Source organism: Euprymna scolopes, chromosome 30, assembly GCF_053919585.1.
Source record: "Euprymna scolopes isolate OS-2025 chromosome 30, ASM5391958v1, whole genome shotgun sequence".
Lineage (NCBI taxonomy): Eukaryota > Metazoa > Mollusca > Cephalopoda > Sepiida > Sepiolidae > Euprymna > Euprymna scolopes.
The window spans coordinates 101,965,734-101,987,634 of NC_136511.1; the positions used below are offsets into that span (position 1 = coordinate 101,965,734).

Below are 21,901 nucleotides of genomic sequence, written 5' to 3' on the forward strand. Positions count from 1 at the left end.
TGTTTATACCTGAAAATATGCCTACAACTATGTCCATGTGCATGATATATAATCACTTGCAATGTCAGTTTAGTAGCAGTAGTAGCGGAGTTGACAACTCTAACAGCAGCAGTAGCAACAGCGCTAGTTGAGGCAGACCTAACAAATTGTATGGGTTACTCTTTCTTTAACAGCAGCAGCAATAATTAACTTTAACGTCTTTGCCCTTTTTCAAGTAGCAGAAGCCATTTGTTCACTATCGACAAAAACAAACCTTAATAAGAGATATTTCAAATTATCCATACTTTTAATAACTTTAATAAGGATCTTATTTCCTTCTCGGAAACTTATCAACAATAGACATTTCTAATTATTTTGACTAACAAACCTTAAAGACAAGGATTTTATTTTCATCTTCTTGGAACTTAAGAAATTTTCATCCCTTTATTCAATAAATATTTAACTTAATACTGTCTTTCTTGCTATCATACACTAAATTTGTTATTGCGACTGTTATCAGGGATTGAGATGCAATACCTTATACAACTAATATAACAACTAGTGCCAAAAGTCACAATATAACACTTAAAACTGATTATACTTAGTACTTTATCTATTGTGCTATATAGATAATTCTCATGAATTTTGGAGCCTTAAAACTTTAGATAGTATCTTACTATTTATTACTACATTACTGAAAATTGGAAGTTACATTGGCTGAAACAGAAGAATAACATCCAAGATGAGAAAAGTAAATGTACTATTTTGATAAAAATGTTTTGTGATAATCGAAAATGTTTGATAAAATTATGTGTGGGTCCCTCATAACACTGCAAACATGCAATGTGCTGCATGTTTGGTGCATATGAATGGCAGAAATTACAGCTGATGTATGTCTAAAGGAATATGGAGGTCGTGACACATCTCCGTGGCCTAAATTTATTTTTGCCTCATTTGAAAAAATGTATGCCTCATTAAATGGGGAGAGGTCATGCTGGGACTGGCATTCCTGAGAAAAGCCACGTACAAAGATTATCTGCAGATATTCTATGAATACTTATCTTCTGATGGTTGAACTGAGTGATTCTGAGTTTGATATGTCTCTTCTAAAAGACTAATTTTTTTTTTTTTTTCCTTCTACTCTAGGTAATTGTTCCAAAACCACGTTCCTCGCGCTGGGTCAGCTCGTCCATTCCTGAATCTCAATGGGACACGCCTTTAGCCAAACTCTCTTCTCCCAATTATCATGTGAACAATCTTGTGAGCCCAGTCCTCTTCAGAGAAGCTCTTCAACACATTCCTGGTAATGCCCTCGTCATCGAAATAGCCCCACATTGTTTGCTGCAGGCTCTCTTAAAGAGAAGTCTTGACATCAGCTGTTTCTTTGTGGGTCTCATGAAAAAGGGTCACCCGAATAATCTAGAGTTTTTCTATACAAATCTTGGAAAGTAAGTAATTTTTTTTTTTCTAGTGTCCATAGTAAGTCCATAACTCTTGGGTGGGGGTTAGTCTTTCCAATGACAAAACTCTATACACCAGAAATCACAAGTTTCTTTAAAACAAAAATCAAATTTTATGGCTAATCGATGATCTATTAACCACATTTTGCAGGATAGAAGAGATAATTCCAAATAATTTACACTTTGCAAGATTTTAGAAAGCCATTCTTAACCTGGGGGTGGATGAGACAATAGAAAAACTCAAATTGCTTAGAAATTTTCTTTGTGAAAATAAAACTATTTGACCAATTTGTGATTTTTGGTATATATTGTCATGGGTATATAAATCTGATTCTCCCCGCCCTTTTGTTCTTTGTTGGGGTGTTATGGACTAGCATTTTTTTCTCCACCCAAGTAAGTTACCCAATAAATTGACAGTAAATGTAATTTGATCCCAACCCCACCCTTGTCTTTTTTTTTTTTTTTTCCTCTTAATTTCCTTGTTCTAGAGTAAAATATAAGGGCTGGCTTAGAGGATTGTCCCAGATGGTCCCCCATTCCAGGGCATTCAGCCCCCCCCCCCCCCCCCCATGGTCCCCGGCTCCAAGGCACTCCATCCCTAGATGGTTCCCCAGCTCTGGGGCATCCAACCCCCACATGGTCCTTGGCTTCGAAAATCCCTCTCCCTCCAAATGATCCTCGCTTATTCTAAAACCTAACTTGTAACTCTTGTTACTATTAGTAAGTGGATTTGTTACAAAATTATTTTCTTAGCTACAAAAGTTTCTCATTAAATTTTGTAAAGCCCACAAACACATATGCCCCATTCCCCCGTCCTTGTCCTTTACATTTATAAAATTCTAAAAGTCCCTTAATTTACTTTTAGGTGTTTCCTTGAGAGCCTGAATTTCAACCCGATGAAAATCTTTGAACCGGTGACTTTTCCCGTTGGTCGCGGTACCAACATGATTGGATCTCTTGTCAGGTGGGATCACTCCGAATCTTGGGCAGTCCCCACACAAGAGGATTTCTTATTTTCTAACAGTGGCAGCGAAAATTCTTGCACCATCCAAGTGGATGCATCCAATCCCGAAGCGAAGGATTACTATATCCTTGGTCATAAAATTGATGGTCGTGTCCTCTACCCTGCCACTGGATATTTAGTTTTAGCCTGGAGAGCATATGCCAGGCTGTGTGGGACTTTCTATGAACAACTGCCCATCCAGTTTCAGGACGTTACAATTCACAGAGCTACCATTATGCCACCTTCTGGTAAGGTTACAACCTTTTGTCGTTTAATGTGAAATTTGTATTACTTACATTACTCTTCTCCTCTATCACACATTCAGCAAAAACAAGATGGCATCCAAAGAAAACCATTAGAGAAACAGGTTTTAATATAAAAATTATTTGTCTACAACAATTTTAAATGTGATATTTAAACAGACCGGAATACCTTTTAAACAACTTTTTAAAGGCATGTCTTTAGTTGATCCGCTAGAGCAATTTTACTTGGTGTTCTAATCTGTTTCATTAAAGTCAAAGTTGCTTAATAAATATTACATTTCACTCTGCAATACTTTTCCAGAGAATTCATTGCCAAACCCAAATATCAGCTTTTTTGTTATTAATGTTTTGTAATGTTTTAGTTTTAGTGTCCCAAATTGTATGGAAGAATTTAAAGAAGTTTTAAACTATTAAAAAAATAAAAAAAATTTTATATTAAAGAATCGTACTTTTGTGATGTTTCTTGAAGAATCTTGCATTCAATTAGAATTTGTTTCTTTTTAAATAAAAATTTAAAAAAATTTATCACAATAACTAAGAAAAAAAAACATACGAAATAGGGAGCTAAAGTTGCCAGAAAGTGGGTGCTCACGGTATGCTGATATCATAAAATAGTTATCTTCCTTAGATCATTGAGGACATGTATAACAGCGACAATTTTCCACATAGTTAAAATTTAATATTTCAAATGAGACAATTTTCACTATATTTATGACATTGAAAAAGAAATGAAATTTTGACAGACTTGCTAACAAAATCTGTTTATATATAAGATGCATCTTCCTTTAGTGATTTCCTTATTTTAATACAATTGGAACACATTTTTCAAATATAAAAATACTGAAAACCTCATTAAACCTCCACCATGATAGTGCTGTCTTTTTGACAACCACAGTTAAGACACGTGATGAGTTTGTTTTTTTTTTCCTAGATTTCAGATTCTAGCTTATAAGATGTAACTATCAGTACTCACTAACCATAAAACATTTCAGATAAGCAGATTTCAAGGGGATTTTACTAAAAGTCATGTTAAAAACTGAAGCACTTTAAATTCTTAAATTACCACCATTTTCTTAGATAATGAATCTTTTTTTTATATGCATTAATAATTAATAATCTGCATTGTATATTTGAAAGTGAATAGCGAAATTTAGAATGGCAGAAAAATTGTGGCAGACTGACAAAACCTATGAACATAAGATTAATTTTTGTTTCTTTCAGGAATTATCAATTTTGATGTGAGTATAATGACGGCAACCGGAGAATTTGAAATTGTTGAAGGTGCCTCTCTTGTGGCGAGTGGACGAATCTCTCGAGCAGATGAAAGACCAGATTTGGTGCCATTAAATCTTTTAGAAGATTCAAGATTGAATTTAAATTCTACTGAAGTTTACAGAACTTTGAGTCTTCGTGGCTATGACTACGGTCCAACCTTTCAAGGTATTCTAGCCACTGACAATGACGGTAGGTAACTCTGACAATTATCACCTGCATTGATTAATTTTATAAACAAACTGATCTATAAATATTTGAAGATATTCAAAACTTTAAGCATAAAAACTTGTTTTATGTGAACACATATGGCAGTTAAAAAATAGTGGGAAAAATTTGGAAATTATTTACTTATAGTGGAAAAATATGGACATAGACTAGAAGTAAAAATTAATCTAGTCTGACATCTTAACTATGCTATTATGACCGATTCAAGGGAGATAAGTCAAATGATTTTACTGGAAGATGAGGAATAGCATTATTCAAAATTGATACTTTTAATTAAAATTCTACTGGATTAATTTACATAATTTTCAGTGTATGTTAATATTTTTCCACCAGATAATTCATAAAGGTTTATTTATAACTGCCATATTTTACAGGTATTAAAATATAATTTGACATTAAATAACCTAAAAGGTTGATATACTATAGAAAATAATGGCCCCTTTTGTCATTCCCATCCTTATTTAAAACAAAATCATTAAAATATGAAGGAACAATCTAAGATATTTTTACTTCCTGATTAACGTAACTGTCAATTCTAACATTTTTACAGCACAGTTCATATGAAAGACATTAAAATATAATCTTAGATGGAACTTCAAGAACTGCTAAAAAGGTTCATTTTTCTCAAGTGTCATTTCAGCCTTTTCTGCTCATGATGCAACTTCCTGAACATGATTCTAGTTTTATTTAACTTCTAATGGAATTTTCTATTTACTAAACTTAAAATTTTGGAAATTTTCCAATAGTAACCTTTTTCTTTTACAAACTGAATTGAAATATATGAATACTAATTAATATTTGGAAACGACTGAACGATACAAATTACAAACATACAGCATGAATAAATATTTGTCCCCCCTTTTCTTTCTCTACCTCATTTCAATCATTCTAACTTGCTGTTTAACAGGTACGAAAGGTAATTTACTTTGGAATCAAAACTGGGTAACCTTTTTGGATACAATGCTACAGATGTCAGTGTTAAAAATTTCTGGCCAGGGTCTCCGGCTACCAACAAGAATCAAATCCATTTATGTTGATCCCAAAAATCACCCGCAGTCTGCTAAAGACTATAATGATGGACAAGGTAAATTTTCAATCTTTATATAAAGCTCCTCATTTTATTTACTTTTTTTTTTTTTTTTTTTTTTTTTTAAATACAGTAGAACCCTGGAATACGGCATTAAAAATTAGTGACAAAATACAGTACAGTATATAATCAAATAACATAACGCTGTAAGACTGGGCAAATACTGTAACCAGGAGCTGGAAAAATCTTGTATTGCACATTGTAATCTGAAAAAAAAAAATGTATCTTAGGGCCATCGTATCCTGGGCTTCTACTGTATTGTCGTTTTAATATTGTCGTTTTAATATTGTCGTTTTAATATTGTCGTTTTAATATTGTCGTTTTAATATTGTCGTTTTAATATTGTCGTTTTAATATTGTCGTTTTAATATTGTCGTTTTAATATTGTCGTTTTAATATTGTCGTTTTAATATTGTCGTTTTAATATTGTCGTTTTAATATTGTCGTTTTAATATTGTCGTTTTAATATTGTCGTTTTAATATTGTCGTTTTAATATTGTCGTTTTAATTGAAATACAATTTTTTTTTTCTTCTAGCTATTTTTGTAAATACAGACTCGGAGATCGACACTTGCGCAGCCGGTACTGTTGAGATTCTTGGCCTTCATGCAACAGTTGCCCCACGCCGTCACATACAAAGAGCGCCCTCTTTGGAGAAATTTCATTTTCAACCTTACAACTTTGACTTTACCGAATCTGTAGTCGACCCTAACCTTACTACCTATATCCAAGCTTGCTCAGTTATTTGCAGTTCTTTGCTGAGCAAAATTTCCACAGACCTTGCGTTTCCTAACACTTCTCTCTTGAAGACTTTGGCATCAGATAATACAACCAGCCCCTCTGTGAAATCTCTTGAACAAATGTTGTCTCTGCCAAACTGTGGATTTCTGCAAGTTTTGAACAAGATCCACAATTTAACTGTACTGAAAGTGAGCACTATCGAAAATCTCCTCTCCTCGTTTGAGGCCGAATTATTATCAGATCGCTTATTGGCTGCTTCTAAACGCCCAGAGATCTTGAAGAATTATTTGGACATTGTTGTCGAAAATACCTCCAAAACAAAACTGAAGGTTTTCGAAGTGGATGCATCACGGGCACAGTTTTATCAAAAAGTTATTCCATACCTTTTGTCGCAGCCAATTGTGCTTGTCAACTACACAGGGAGCAGCAGCAGTGATGAAGAACTTGATACGACAAATGCAGCTGGTGTTGAGTTTATAAAATGGGATCCAGCAGCGGATCTCGGTCCCCAGAGTGTCTTCGATGTTGCGATTGCAAGCAATATCCTGCATAAACAAACTGACTTTGCAAAATGTCTGAAAAACCTGGCCGCCACTTTAGATGAGAAAGGTTTCCTCATTCTCGAAGAGTGTGCACACAATTTAGAAATTCCTGCTTGTCTTGAGGCGCTTGTAACTGACTACTCCAAAGTTACCCAAGTGAGAAAGGACTTTTTCTTGACTCCACAGGAAATGAAACAAGCGTTTGCTGATTCTGGCTTGGAAGTCATCTGTACGGTGTCTGGCCCGGTGTCTGATATATATCTGCTTCGTAAAATGGTTAAAACTCTGAAATTTAAAAAACTGTTAATTGATACTCTTGAACCAAAATGGTTTGAAGAACTGAAAACTTCTTGTGAATCTCTCACAAACGATGGTGTGGACAGACTTTGGCTTGTCTCTCTCTCCTGTCCAATAAATGGCATTCTTGGACTTACAACCTGTCTTAGAATGGAAGATTCCGGATCTAAAATTCGGTAAATATTTTATTTTGCTTTATTTTTACGTAACGGTACTAGCTTTACCCAACGCTGGCTATCACCTATACTGTCCGAGTTGTTTCGCAGGAAATGTGCAACCCTCGGACAGCATAAACTCTTATTGACAATCCTTCTGAGGCATGGTATATTTTAGATACAGGTTTTTTAGATACAGGTTTATTGCTAATTAACAAAGATTATTCTGAAAAGGAATAGGAACAGTTTCAGAAACATGTAAATACAAAATGGAAACAAATAGATTTCACAAATTGGTTGAAGAGTAAAGTTTTTTTTTTGTTTTTTTTTTATATAAAGAAATAATACTAAGAATAATTGTTTGCATTATTCAATTCTGTGCTAAGAGACGCAATAATTCTTACTAGTGATTCTTAAAAATGCCTATTTAAAGATATAGAAAACTATGCCATGAGAGCAGTAAGGAAGATGGCTAAAAAGGATCAGCAGACACTGGAAGCCTCAGTCAGGTGAACAGGTTTGAACGAAATCCTTAAAGAAAAGCCTTAAAATGGAGAGAAATATTAAGGAATCTATTCTGGGCTGGACAGAACACTGTATCCTATGAATACATTTAAAAAAAAAAAATGTGCGCAATTATTAAATATTTACATTTACATAAAAATAATTCTGAAACTTAATGATATGCCTTAATTTTTAAATGTTTTAACTTTACTCCATTGTAACTTTGTTTCTAGTAACGTGCTCATGTTACTCGTATGCTTGTGGCCTTGTTTGGCTGCATTGTCATAAATTTTTCATGCAGCAGGGCATCATAATTTCTTAGTCTATTAATTATTCAAAAACAGTGTTTGAATATAAATTTAATTAAAATTCTATTACTAATTTTAGTTGAGGATACTTATTTTTGCATGATCTATAAGTATATTAAAAAGTTTTTACTTTGTATTTGGATTCATCGAACTGTTCTCATCTTGAGTGATTTTTCAGTCAAGATGAGAACAGTAGTCCGATGAATAACCAATCCTCATCTCAAAAATTCAGTAAAGCTTTTACTTGTAATGCAATATTTGTCTGTGTGCCATGCTGTATAAGTGTCAGAAAATGAATTGTATATTTTTAAAGAGAAAACGTTTAGATTTAAATACATTAAATAGAATTCTAATTTATGGCAATTTTTTTGTCTGTGTTGGGATGATTAATCTGGATTTGAAAAAATCAGAACTTTTGAGGGTATTGGAATCGGAAAAATTTGTGCCTATTTTGTGATGCCAAAAATGATTCCTCTAATTTTTTTTTTATTTTTTGTTTAAAATAAAATCTTCTGGTAAGAATATTTGATTTGTAAACTACCAGTAAAACTAAAATATATAGCCCAGGCACCTCAGCATGAGAAAACCTATGCACATTTACCATGTGTTTTCATGGTAATCTGGGGGAAGAATTAACAATTTTATAGTTAAATATGCAGAGATTTATAAAGAACTAACATGGGTGCCCGGCGTTGCCCGGGTATTGGAAGGTGTATGTTGAGTGAAAAAAAAAGCGTTCAATTTTAATTTTGACCCCCCTTAAAATTTATTGTTTTGGGATCAAATCGAGTTAAGTTAGATCCATGTCCAAGGAACCTATATCTAAAATTTCAAATGTAAAGACCCAAAATTGTCGGAGTTTGGTAGTGTTCTCAAAGGGCAAACCGCTGAACTTTGATCCCTTAACAGCCAAATTTCTGGCCGAAAACCAATCACATCGATTTTTCCCAAATCTCCGTACCCTGTATATCAAATTTCGAGTCTGTAGACTTAAAACTTAGTTATTGCATAGGGAAATGCACACACACCTAGATAGATGGATAGATTAAACAAAAATATATACGTACTAGCATGGGTGTCCCGCATTGCCCGGGTATTTGGAGATGTATGTTGAGCAAAAAAAAAGTGGTCAATTTTTTTAACTTTGACCCCTATTATGACCCCTTAAAATTTATTTTGGGCTCAAATTAAGTTAAGTTAGATCCATGTCCAATGAACCTATATCTAAAATTTCAAGTCTTTAGACCGAAAATTGTCAGTTTGGTAGAGTTCTCAAAGGTCAAATCGTTGAACTTTGACCCCTTAATCGCCAAATTACTGGCCGAAAACCGATCCCATCGATTTTCCCAAATCTCAGTACCCTGTATATCAAATTTCGAGTCTGTAGACTCAAAATTGACAGAGTTATGGCATAGGGAAATGTACTCACACATACAGACACGTTCACTTTTCTAGATATATAGATTGAGGAATTTATTACAGAATCAATAATGGTATCTGAATCCGGGGTGGGGTGGGGGTATTGGAATTATCCCATCACTTGTATATGAAATGAATAGTAACCAAATTTTATAAAAATAAATCTTATTTAAAGCTGAAGTTATTTAGAAAGATTTTTGAGCTGCTCTCTTCACCCACAAGTGGGGTTGAAGACCTGACTCCCCATACTGGAAAATTCATCTCGATTTTTTTTTTTTTTTTTTTTTCTCTATACATTATTCACGTTCTCGAAATCGATATAACCCAGTTATTTTATAAAAGTTTCTCTCGTTCAATAATAATAAAAAAAAACTTTAGTTTTTCCATTTAATATTTCATCTTTTACCTCCTTTATTATAGGTGTATATTTAATGCTTCTGATGAAAAACTGGAATTAACTGATGATCTCTTTGAGAGTCTTCGGGTTAAAGATCTTGTCATGAACATTTACCAAGATGGCAAATGGGGATCATTCAGACATTTTCCCTTAGAAAACGGTAAGATTTTTTTTCTATTCTGTAATTAGTGGCCCTCTTAAGAGTATCCCAATTACTCAACCAGGCTTTCCGATTTCTTTTTTTCTCTAAGTACCTACTTCTACTGCCTCATTTTTACTGATCTTAAGTCGACTTGTATTTAGACTACTTTGAAGTGGGCCACCCTGTACTTAAATATCCTTTTGAATTTGAAACCTTTTAATTATACCAAGGCTTTAGTTATACAAGGGAAGAGTTTGCAAAATGACCTGTTGATGTCACCATTTAATCTGAATAAAACATTTTGTATGTTACAAATATGAAGAAATAATTTGGATGAAAACGATTGTGGAGATGCGTAATTGTATGAATGCAACTGAAAAGTTACTTTAAAATGAGGATGTATTTAATTTTCTGTCACTGAACGAATTTCCATTGAATGTTTGTTCTTGTCTGATTCCAAATGCATTGACGAGTAACTTTGCATTCCAAAATGCTGTTTCGATCAAGGGAGATGACTTAAGAGTAAAGTTACTTCTCTATTAAATAACAATCCAGAAAACTTTGCTTCCAACCTACTGCACAGGTCGCTCATTACAAAATGGCCTCTTGCAGTTTACAGACCATCCTATCTTTTAGATAGGATTTAAAGTTGTGATTTGAAATTCTACCAAAGACAAGATAAATTGCTCTTTTGTGATTAAATGCCTTAAAAATTGGTACAAATCTGTTTTTGTGCAGCTGTTATTCTTTTTGTCTGTATGGGACTAAAAAAAGAAATGGTCACTTTTTCTCTTCATATACTTGCGCTATTGTCACCTAATATGCAAATGAGATGCTTCTGGTTTGAAATAAAAATCCTACTTTTTCAAAGACTTGGTTGACTATGTATTTCGAAGTTGGAGTTTTTAGTAGTGTGTTATGTTTTGAAGAAGCAAGTTTTTGGTACCAGCGTGTCAAATTTAGCCTTGAAAATTGTTACTTGGAAGTACAGCATAGTTAACAATCCATCAGGCCAAGTCTAGCACAGTTAACACCTGATTATTTTAGCGACCCCCCCCCCCCGAGTTAAATTCAATTTTTATGGTATCTTTATTAAATTAGGTCAAAGTCCAGTATAGTTGACCCCCCCATGTTAAGAATGGCTTTCTAAATGTTTGTCTGTAAACTGCGCAACTACTAAAATCTCTTGAGGTTTTGTCCTTTTATATATACAAACTGCACCCCCCCCCCAAGTCAAAAACTTAAACAATTTTCTTCTACAAAACTATTAAACCAAATAACATAAATATTTGAAGATATAATGAAGTTGAATTATAAACCTAACATGGTGCATATGGGAAGTATCGGCAGCAGCAAAGGCTGGCTGGCTTGAGAGGAGATTAACGCCAAAAAAGACATATGCAAAAAAGAAAGTTAGGAAAAAGGAAAAATGCATCATGTGCTTGGGGGAGAGACAATGTCAAAGAAAATGAGCGTGTAAAGTCTAAGGCAAGAAATGGCTGAGTACGGCCGATGTGAGGTCGGAGAAGAAAAGATACACCTGGCAAGGTGGACTATGGCGAGAGACTTGAGTGATGTTTAGACAGAGTAGGGTAATAAAATGTTATGTTAAAGAGAAAAGTGCAGAATCAGATTTTTATTTATTTCCAGTTTTTTTTTATGAATTACTAATTTAAAGTGTAACTGCCATGTTACATAAAAACCTTACCCAAGATTACTGGATTCAGCATTAAAAACCTCAAAATAGTTTATGTACTATAAAAAAAAAAAACTATCCTATACACCAACCCAAATCTTATGATAGTTTAAGACTGAAAGAACTTTGGCAGTTTGTTGGGTTTTTTTTTTACTGTTTTTATGTTTCATTTATAGCAATTCATTATTCTGTAATTCTATCCTCAACTTTACGATTATGTATCTCATATTTTTTCAGCACTTGTGCATACAAAGCACCTGTGAAATATGAAAATTAAAAAAACAAAAAAATGTCAGCAAACTATCATGTACTTACTTAGTATTGAAAAATATTCAGTATACATTAAAAATTCTGGAAAATTATCAAATAGAATTTTAGCTATGGAGTAAGCTGATCTACCCATTTCAGGAATGAATGGACTTGCTTGGAAACAATATAGCTACATTCAAACATGGTGGCAGTTATGGCCACAGAATCATCATGTATCCTATAACATTTGTTACACTTTTTCTTGATTATACCACTGTTTTCTTTTACTATCTTGCAAGGCTACAATATTAATAAAACAAATTTAGTGTTCTTTATATTGACACTAAGGGGAGGCAATCAGTTTTGAGTTAACTAAAATAAAAATCTGATATTAATGAACTTCTCTGGACTATGGTGCAAATTTGAATTTTGTAAATAAAAATAATCATTTTCCGGAATTTTTTCTGTACAGTAATATTTTTCCATATGAAGTAAATACTCAAGTTTTGCTGTCATTTTATTTTTAACGGCAAATTTTAAAGGTACCTTTTTATGCATAAGTGCCACTTTTTGTTAGATTTAATGAAGCAGCCATATTTAATGGTATGTAACTAATTTTTTTTTTTCTTCCTCTAGTAACCAAAACTTTGACCTCTTCTCATGCCTACGTCAATGTCTTAACCAGAGGAGACTTATCAAGTCTTCGATGGATCGAATCCCCACTGAAGCACTTTGACACTGAATTAACTCCAAGGAAATCCTTGTGCACAGTATATTATGCTTCCCTCAATTTCCGAGATGTCATGTTGGCCACAGGCAAACTTCCACCGGATGCCATTCCAGGCAACATGGCTGAGCAAGACTGCATTCTTGGAATGGAGTTCTCTGGCAGACGCCCAGATGGCAAGAGAATCATGGGATTGCTTGCTGCAAAGGTAGGCCTTCATTTTATAAAAGCTTAACATTTCTTCCGTATTCAGGCAGCTAATTTTCTCCCAATGAAGACTTGAATTGTCAGTCTCTGCATTAGGGTAAAAAAAAAAATATCAATATATTACTCTTTAACCTATCACACAACCATGTGGTAGTTAAATACTTTCTGGCTATTTGAATCTGTCTTTTGGATTTTTACTGAAATCTGATTTTATCTCCAAAAAAATGTAACAATGGATAAAAAAGTAACTTTAAAGACATGTTAAGGTGAAAGCTAGTTCGTATATTTAAGGTAAATAAAAGTAATTTAAAGAGAAAAAATATTGTTTTAGATTTTTATAAATTTCTGATATTATCCCAAACAACTCTGAAACAACCTGATATGGTACCAGAGGAATCTCTGCAGTTACTCGTTGAACAACTCTGGCATCAACTTTTTATATCTCTCGAATGAACTCATTTTTGGGGGTCATACTAAGACATTGGCACACTATTCTTGAGTGCTCATCACAAAATAAGATCTCAAAAAAAGAAAAAGTGCTAATATATTAAAGTATAATGTTTTAGTTGGGGAGGAGGAGGGGGGGGGCAAAGAAAACAATTTTTTAAAATCAAGTGAATATTTTTCATTTTTCCTTCAAAGCCTCTTTTGTAAGGGAATATTTTTCTATAAATATCCATCTTTTTTCCTTCAGATGTAAGACTCTAGATTTATTTTTATGATGCAAACAATGTTTTTTTATGCAGTTAAAACAATTGTGAGAAACATTTTAAACAAAAACTCTGTTCCCTTATATTTGACCTTTCGAGCCGCTTACTGAATTAAAATATAGTCTAGATAATGGTAGCAATTTTCAAGTGCTAATTTTATTCATTTTTTGAACTTTCATTATCAGACTTTTCTTTATGAAAACACTGAATATTTCTATTCCTTTTTGTAGGATAATTGATTAGACAATCTAGAACCTCAACATTTTTGGAAGTCAAAATTCTGAATTTGTTTTTGAAGGACAAATAACTCCAGACTTCCTCAGCATTAGAAAGATGTTAGAAAAGATCAGAAAGTTAATTGAAAGATTTGGGAATCTATTACATCATAGGAAAATGCATAATATAAGATCTGACGATGTTAAAATGCCAAAGTTTATGGCTAAAGTTGAAAATCATTGACAATGAACCCAATAAATTGATGGTTGCCATTACAAGAGAGGAAAGCATACATGAAAAATCAACAGCCATCTTTGAAATCTGTTAAAAAAAAAGTAATAAAACAAATTTGTTCTTCATTTTAATTAGCCAATCAAAGATGTTTTTATTTCAAAACGAATTAAAAAAAAACAAAAAACAAACAAAAACTTTTGTATTTCTCCACTTATTACTTTCACAGTAGGTGAACAAAGTATTGTCAAATTAAACACCATGAATAAATATTTGAAGATATAAAAAAAAAAAATAAAATAAACTCAATGAATAAATGCAATTCTGAATTTGAGATGAGATGTGAATGCTTATGTTGATTAATCAGACTGTTATTCTCCTCTGGGTGTTATTAGCACAAAGTTTCGGTTTCTTCAACCTACTTTGGGTGTTGAAAACCTGCTTTTTCTGTAAGGAAAAGAGGGTTTGCTCTGTATTACAAGACTTTGAACGATGTTGCATTGTCTTTTATTACCAATTAGTATAGATATCCTGAAAAATTGAGTCATAGGAAAGCCTTTAAAAATATCTTGAAGATTGAACCTTCTTTATGGTCTACAGACCAATCCTCAAACCCATGGTTCAAATTTTTGTAATGCAGAGCCAACCTTCTTTTCCTTAGAGAAAAAGAAGCATGTTTTCAACAACTGAAGATCGCAGGTTGCAACGGCCGAAATGTTCTAATAATGTCCAAGATGAGAATAAGTCCGATTAATCAAAATAACACAAGCGCAATGAATAAATATTTGAAGATATAAAAAAAAAAAACTAAACACAATCTAACCAATAAAAAAAAATGCCATAAAAACTAAAATAAAACCTTTTTAGCATTAAATGATCAAAAGGTTAAAATGCTGTCAAACAAAACTCACTTGCAACCATTTTTTTTTTTCCTTACATTAATAATGGTTTTGTTTTGTCCTTGTAAATAGGATCATTTAAGTTATTAGTATTATTTGGATTCATTGGAAATATCGGGATCATTAAGGTTATATATGAAAGAAATACAATGGGGTGAAAGAGGCTTATTTTTATTTTATTTTAACCAATTTTGTCTTAAATTCCAGGGTTTGGCAACTAGCGTTGATGCTGACAAGGATTTTCTCTGGGAAATTCCGAAACACTGGAGCCTGGAAGAGGCTGCTAGTGTCCCTGTGGTCTACTCCACCGCCTATTATGCCCTCGTTGTGCGAGGGCAGATTAAGAAAGGAGATAAGGTATTAATCCATTCTGGAAGCGGAGGGGTCGGCCAAGCAGCCATTTCTGTGGCCCACCATTATGGTTGCGAAGTTTTCACAACAGTCGGATCTGAAGAGAAGAAGAAATATTTACAGAAAAGGTTCTCGTTCTTGACAGACAAACATTTTAGTAATTCACGATCAACTGCGTTTGAAATTGACTTTTTACGGGCGACAAAGGGCCGAGGGGTTGATGTCATCCTTAATTCCTTGGCTGATGAAAAACTACAGGCCAGTTTAAGGGTTCTAGCACCACATGGTCGCTTCTTGGAAATTGGTAAAGTGGACTTATCAAACAATACTCCATTGGGTGAGTATTAGTTTTCTTTGTTTTAATTCCAGAATTCAATACGTCCTCTCCTTTTTTTTTTTTTCAGAATTTTTTAAATTAGAATTGATAATTTTTTTACTTTTTGGACTAATATTCTCATCTTGGATATTCTTACAATGTTTTGTCCAAATTAACTTCAAACGTCTTATCCAACGCTGTATTCTGTACAGAACTTTGAATGAATCCTTTATTTAATCTATGGGTGTTGCTTGTTTTTGTTCTATCAGCCATGACTGGGTGTAGAAATCTTAAGTAATTCTTAATTATATTAGTATTGCTAGCACTGAGGATTGAACCTCCAACTGCCAAGAACTTACAATTAAAAGCACTTATGTTTGTTGCTTCATGGATTAGTTTTGTAGGAAATTCTGTATAGATTTCAAAGTGCAACAAAGCTCACTTTGAAGTTATCTTGGTCGAAACATCCAAGATGAAAACAATGTGACTTAATCCAAGGTCAGTTTCATTTGATATTGTATATAAATAGTATTTTCTCCAGTTCTCTGTTCAGATAAGATCAATGTGTGGTGAACAACTATACAAATACCAGTTTTGCTCATATATCATCAAAGTTTTGCATTAAGAATTGTCTCCCTTTTTTTTTCTTCCAGACATAAGAGGAACTAGTAAAAAATAAAATCGGTTACAATAAACTCATCTTAAGCATGAAGATAAATGTATACTTTTTGACTTTGATACACCAGTTTAATATTTAAAAATTCAGCTTCTCCAAAAGGAATGAATTGGATTGGAGCAAAAATAAATGCTTCAGTTTTTAGCGATTTTTTTTTTTTTTTTTTTTTTTTTTTTTTTTTTCACTTAATGACAGAAAAGATGAAGTATAGTATAAGAACAGATACTAAACTTTGATCCTAACCCAAACTGGGTATGTTATTGTATTCAAGTAAATAAACTTGCTTAGCATAATCACACAATGCCAATTATTATGAACATTAAATAAAACTTTCATATTAATGACTGAGAACTGAACAAAATCTCATCCTACCTTTTGTATGTCTTAATTTGTTTACAGTTTGTGTTTACTTATGTAATAAGTGCTGAGAGACCAAGGGATAAGCAGCCATGACTAATGTGCCTGCTGCAAGGAAACAATGGTTTCATTCAGGCACAAACCTGAGACTTGAAAAGTTTATTTCTGAAATCTACAAAAATAGATCAGGCACTAGACCATTCAAGTGTTGGGACTACGGTCTCTAATCATCCTTATCACTTTACCTTATATATCTATGATTTTCCTAGTTAGAATCTTCAACTACCATAATACATTTATTCCAGGTGTCCTATGTAAGATTACCAAATATATATATATATATATATATATATATATATATATATATATAAACTTTAAAGAAATATAAACATAAATAAATTGCTTATTAAGAGGGCTGTGTTTATGCAAAATAGTTTTAAAAAAAAAATATTCAAGGATCAGTTTGTTTAATGTTGTAAAAAAAAAAATGACTGCCTGCATGAATACTGAGAGCTGGTATTCTGTTCTTTCAACTCTAAATGATTTACATGATTGAATTGGAAATTAACCAAATGCATTTTTAAGTTGTTACACATCTCCATTATAATCACCTTTTATAAATTACCTTGTGTATATATACACACTAAACAATGCTTCAAGCAAACTACGTTAACTTATTACATCGCTTTATATTTTTATTAAATTACATTTTAAAGTAATTTTTTATCCTTCTACAGGAATGTCTATATTTTTGAAGAACATAAGTTTCCATGGAATTCTTTTGGATGCTTTGTTTGAGGAAGGAAATGAAGATTGGAAGTCTGTTGCCAAATTAGTGTCGAATGGAATCAAATCTGGAGCTGTGAAGCCCCTGAAGACAACAGTGTTTGACAAAAACGATGTGGAGGCCGCATTCCGATTCATGGCACAAGGAAAACATATTGGCAAAGTATTGATTAAGGTGAGGTTTTTTTTTTTTTTTTTTTTTTTTTTTTTTTTTCTGTTCTTGAAATTGTAAAAATTTCATTCTGAATAGGGTTCAGTCACCTGATTAGAATCTATTTGCAATGTTTTTTTTTTTTCTGGTGCTTGTACAGTATGACACTAGTGAAAACCACATCCCAAATAAAACTTCTGATATATTCAATCTATCTGTAATTTAATAAGAAAAAAGAATTGACAGCACTTCCCTGACATTCACATGACTTAAATTTGCTGTGTTCTCTTTGCTGTCAAAACACTCAACTTCTGAATTTGTTCTTAACGCATCTAATTTATTCATGTTCAAATTCATGCATTTTTATTTTAAACCATACGCCCCTGTGATCTTAAAGATAATTTCATCTGATAAACCCATGCCTAGATTGAGTTACATTTCTAATGCTTCACACACGGCCAAACACAGCTGGCCCCACACTACATGGCCAAAATAAGTATCCTCACCAAAAATTAGAAACAGAATTTTAAAGATAAAATTTTTTTCATTATGACTTGGTTAAATGATGGGTTTATTTCATCTTGCTTTATGGAATTTTTGCTCTAATCAGTAACAGATTGGCAAAATGTAATAAAATGAATTAAAATTTTTAAATAAAATTCTACTCAATAATTTTCATTTTTGCTGTAGATACCTATTTTTACCTGATATGTAAGTATATCAAAATTGTTTGAAACTACAATTTTTCACTTGTACCTCCTATCTGTATAAGCACCATATTTCCTGTTGTATGTGCACATAATCTCTAGCATGCACTGTCATACTCGGACTTGCATATGTGTTGAGAACATACTGCACATGTTCACGTTTCCGCTAAGGCAGATTGGCATTTAAATTTATCCGCTCTCAGATGCACACTTGACAAGATGTTACTTTGCTTTCTCGTCTTTTGATAGGACTTAACATGAATATGTATCTAGCCTTTTGTTAAAGACCAAAAGACACTCTGCTACATTTATGATACATACTTGCCAAACCAACTTGCCTTAGATTGTGTTCCTATGATAATCAAACTTCTGTTAATTGTAGATTTTTGGGTCTCCTTTTCATTTGAAGCTCAGTCAGGTGGATAAAGATGTTATAACAAATTGGTTATCTCCGACAAGCATCTCGACTCTCACCAATTACTCGACAAATGCTTTCTCTGCATACCATTAATATTTTGATGCCAAATATTACAAACTTGATTGTATTGAGATCAGGGTTACCAATCTGGAGAGAAAAACTGTTCAAAATTCCGACCATAAATGAATATAACCTGAAATACTGAGTTACAAAATATGCAAAGAATACATTTATTTGCACACCAATGGAAAAAGAACAAGAATGTGGTAAGGTATATGCATAATGTTTGGGTGTGGAGTTGACAAGCTTCTAATAAGCTTGTTCAGTATTGTATTAAGAAATAATTGTCCATGATAAACCATTGTTTTTGGCCAACATTAATGTTTCTGTAGAATCGAGCCGTCTTACCTTATATAGTCTGTTTGTCGTGTGCATCTTTGGAGCGATGCGGAATCACATGTGACTGGCTTCGTGTTGAAAAGAACGGAAGGCTGGGATCAGATGTCACAGGAAATGTCATGTCATTTGGCATGTGCCAGGTGACCTTGCTTTGCGTGTGTGCTATGTGTCTGTGTTCGACCCAAATGGAATTTAGCAGTCGCACTGCTCACTATAATTGTGATCTGCAAATTATTTCAGATGGACTTCTTACAGGATATTGTTTTATTTAATTTTTACTAAATTAACAAACTTTTTGAAAAAAAAAAAAAAAAAAAAAATTTAATTTGAAAAATATTTAAATTTTTTTTATAGGTTTGTGATGAAGAAAAGAATGGCAAATCTCAGTCACCACTGACGTTTCCATGCATAGCTCGTGCAATCTGCAATCCCAAGAAATCCTATGTGATTACTGGCGGTCTTGGGGGATTTGGTCTGGAGCTTGCCCAATGGTTGGTGGAACGAGGTGCCAGGAAACTCGTTCTTACCTCTCGTTCCGGTATCCGCACCGGCTATCAAAATCGTAAAGTCTCTCAGTGGAGGAGGAAAGGAATCTCTGTAGAAATATCGACGCATAATATTCAGAATTTGAAACAAACACAACAGTTGATTGCAGAAGCTGAACCTGTTGGTGGCCTCTTCCATCTTGCAATGGTGAGTTTTTGATTACTAACCAAAATGTCTCTTCTCTTATTTAGCTTTGATAAAATATTTATGAATGACTGAAATTTTGATTTGGACCACTGTAACATTTAGATGAATAAATAGTAAAAAAAAACGATATTTTCTATATGAGGTTAAAATAGTGGAAAATTCCATTAGAATTAATAAGTTTAAAATTAAGGTTACATGTTATGATATTGCGTCTTAAATCAATGGAGAAATATAGTGGTTAAGTTGAGAGGATCCTCACTTTTCGTTGAAAAAAGAATATTTAAAAAAGCGGCCTATTTCTCCTCAAATCTTTTTTTTTTTTTTTTTTAAGTATACATACATGATATCCCCAACCTATGCCCTATAGAGGAATGCGAACATCACTTCCAAAGACATTTTTTCCCCCAACCAAAAGTGAAGATTCTCTCAACTTAGCTGCTATATTCGATGTATTTCTCCAATTTTTTTTCTTTTTTTTTTTTTCTTCTTTTGAGAATGACGAAACTTGACCTCTTCCTTTCTCAGACTTGGTGAAGATTACTGCAAGTCATTTAAAGTTTTTAGTCTCAACAAGTGTTCTGCTGGTGCATGTACCATTCTTCATGGGCAGAAGTGCTCAAGTAGGAAGAGGGGAGTTTGTCTGCACTCGTTACTTATGAAAACCAAGAAATGGTTAATTTTTTTTTGCAATCGCTGTAGGTTCAGGTGCATGACGATTTGATAAAGTGGGAGGGATCAAAGATTATTTTTAAATTAAAATTATAGGCATTATTATGGTACCAAATTTTAATTAAAAAATTTTTTTTATACTAATATCTAGCTAAAGCAAAGTAAATTGTTTTGGATTACTAAACTAATTTTCAATGCTCTTGATGTTTGCCTATTCATTCAACAATTTAAAAAATTTTTTTTGGGCTCTCTTCATTACTGCTTATGGCATGCCAAAGCTATAATTTAATGGAATGTTTTAAGGTCTATAAGATCTTCTCAGACGAGTTATTAAGAGAACATGTGACAAGACTTCTGAGATTTCAGATTTTCTAATAAAGGAGATATTAGCAACAAGCACCCATCTCTCGGGTCCCTTACCACTGACCCTAAAACTGAGTGGTAAGCCCCTTCCCACTAAGATCCTCTTAAAACAATACAAAAATGGGGTAAAAAATCCCTAAAATATAGATACCAAATTTATCTTCTCGTGGGGGTGGGGGAGTCTGCTAACTGCCCTAAAATGCTAGAATAGCCCTGAAATGGGATTATTTTATGTTAAACTTGTATGAAATTAATCCCCACTTAATTCTATAATTTTTTGTCAAGATCTTTTAGGCATTCACATTACTTAGAAGAGGTAAAATCTCATAAGGGGGTTGGAGAAATTTAGCAGGTGTTAAACTTGCAATGTATTCACTTTTAAACTGTCATAATCTTAGATTTCAGTTTTTTGTAGATAAAATGCGTTACCATTCAACTCAGGGTTCTAATTTAAATGGATATATGGTATTAAGAAATCACAATGCATTTATGTGCATTTACTGCAATTACTTAGTACTTATGTCTGGAGATTTTCAGCAGCATATTTTGATTTTTTGCACAAAAATACTTATAATACAGTAAATTTTGTTTAATCTTTAACATTTTTACTGAAAAATTACTGCAAAAAATGTGACAAGATGCATGTCTTAAAGAGGAAAAATATATTAAAATCTAACTGTGAGGCACAAAAATAGTCATAACTTTTTTTGTTAAGGTAAAAAAAAAAAAATTAAAGATTTTTATTTTTCTCGGATCATTTTCTTTCTATGTGATTGAAATATTTTAAGCTATTTGAATTTTTCACGTGTATTACTAATATAATCCAAGGTTAGAAACTAAAGAAAGCAGAAACTTGATTAAAGACCTCCACAGTTGGCTAAAATAATAATTCACTGACTAGCACAAAATTTAAAAACAAAGCAGCAAAAATGAAAACTCTCAGATCTTGAACATTTGTTTTTTTTTTTTCTTAGTCAAAAATACATATCTACAGAGTGAAACAGTTTTTTTCTTAAAACAACGCTACAGCTTTATTTCAGCATTTTTGTTGAAAAAAAATCAATTCAGGTAACTGATGTAGGAGAGCTGACATCTATTCAATGTAGCCACCTTCAGCCTCAATCACCGCCTCGATATGAGTCCAGAATGGGGAGCATGCCTTTTCCACAAGTGCTGGAGTGAACTCTGCGAATACTTGCCAGTGATCAGGCTGGCTTTATGTTGTGGGAGGTCATGTTGGTGATCTTGATATATGACCAAATGAAGTAGTTCAACGGGTTCAGG

General features: G+C 33.0%; 1 protein-coding gene across 4 annotated transcripts in view; it reads left to right on the top strand.

Annotated features, from left to right (window-relative positions):
- Positions 1-21,901, top strand: part of LOC145254915 (fatty acid synthase-like) — a 158,325-nt gene that overhangs the window by 110,086 nt on the left and 26,338 nt on the right. For all 4 annotated transcript variants that reach the window (XM_080113874.1, XM_080113875.1, XM_080113877.1 and 1 more), the window contains exons 12-21: positions 1,126-1,427; positions 2,305-2,690; positions 3,927-4,169; positions 5,113-5,289; positions 5,829-7,047; positions 9,678-9,814; positions 12,378-12,676; positions 14,939-15,419; positions 17,169-17,392; positions 19,247-19,585. In XM_080113874.1, the coding sequence (XP_079970000.1) occupies positions 1,126-1,427; positions 2,305-2,690; positions 3,927-4,169; positions 5,113-5,289; positions 5,829-7,047; positions 9,678-9,814; positions 12,378-12,676; positions 14,939-15,419; positions 17,169-17,392; positions 19,247-19,585 (3,807 nt within the window). The remainder of the gene's footprint in view (positions 1-1,125; positions 1,428-2,304; positions 2,691-3,926; positions 4,170-5,112; positions 5,290-5,828; positions 7,048-9,677; positions 9,815-12,377; positions 12,677-14,938; positions 15,420-17,168; positions 17,393-19,246; positions 19,586-21,901) is intronic.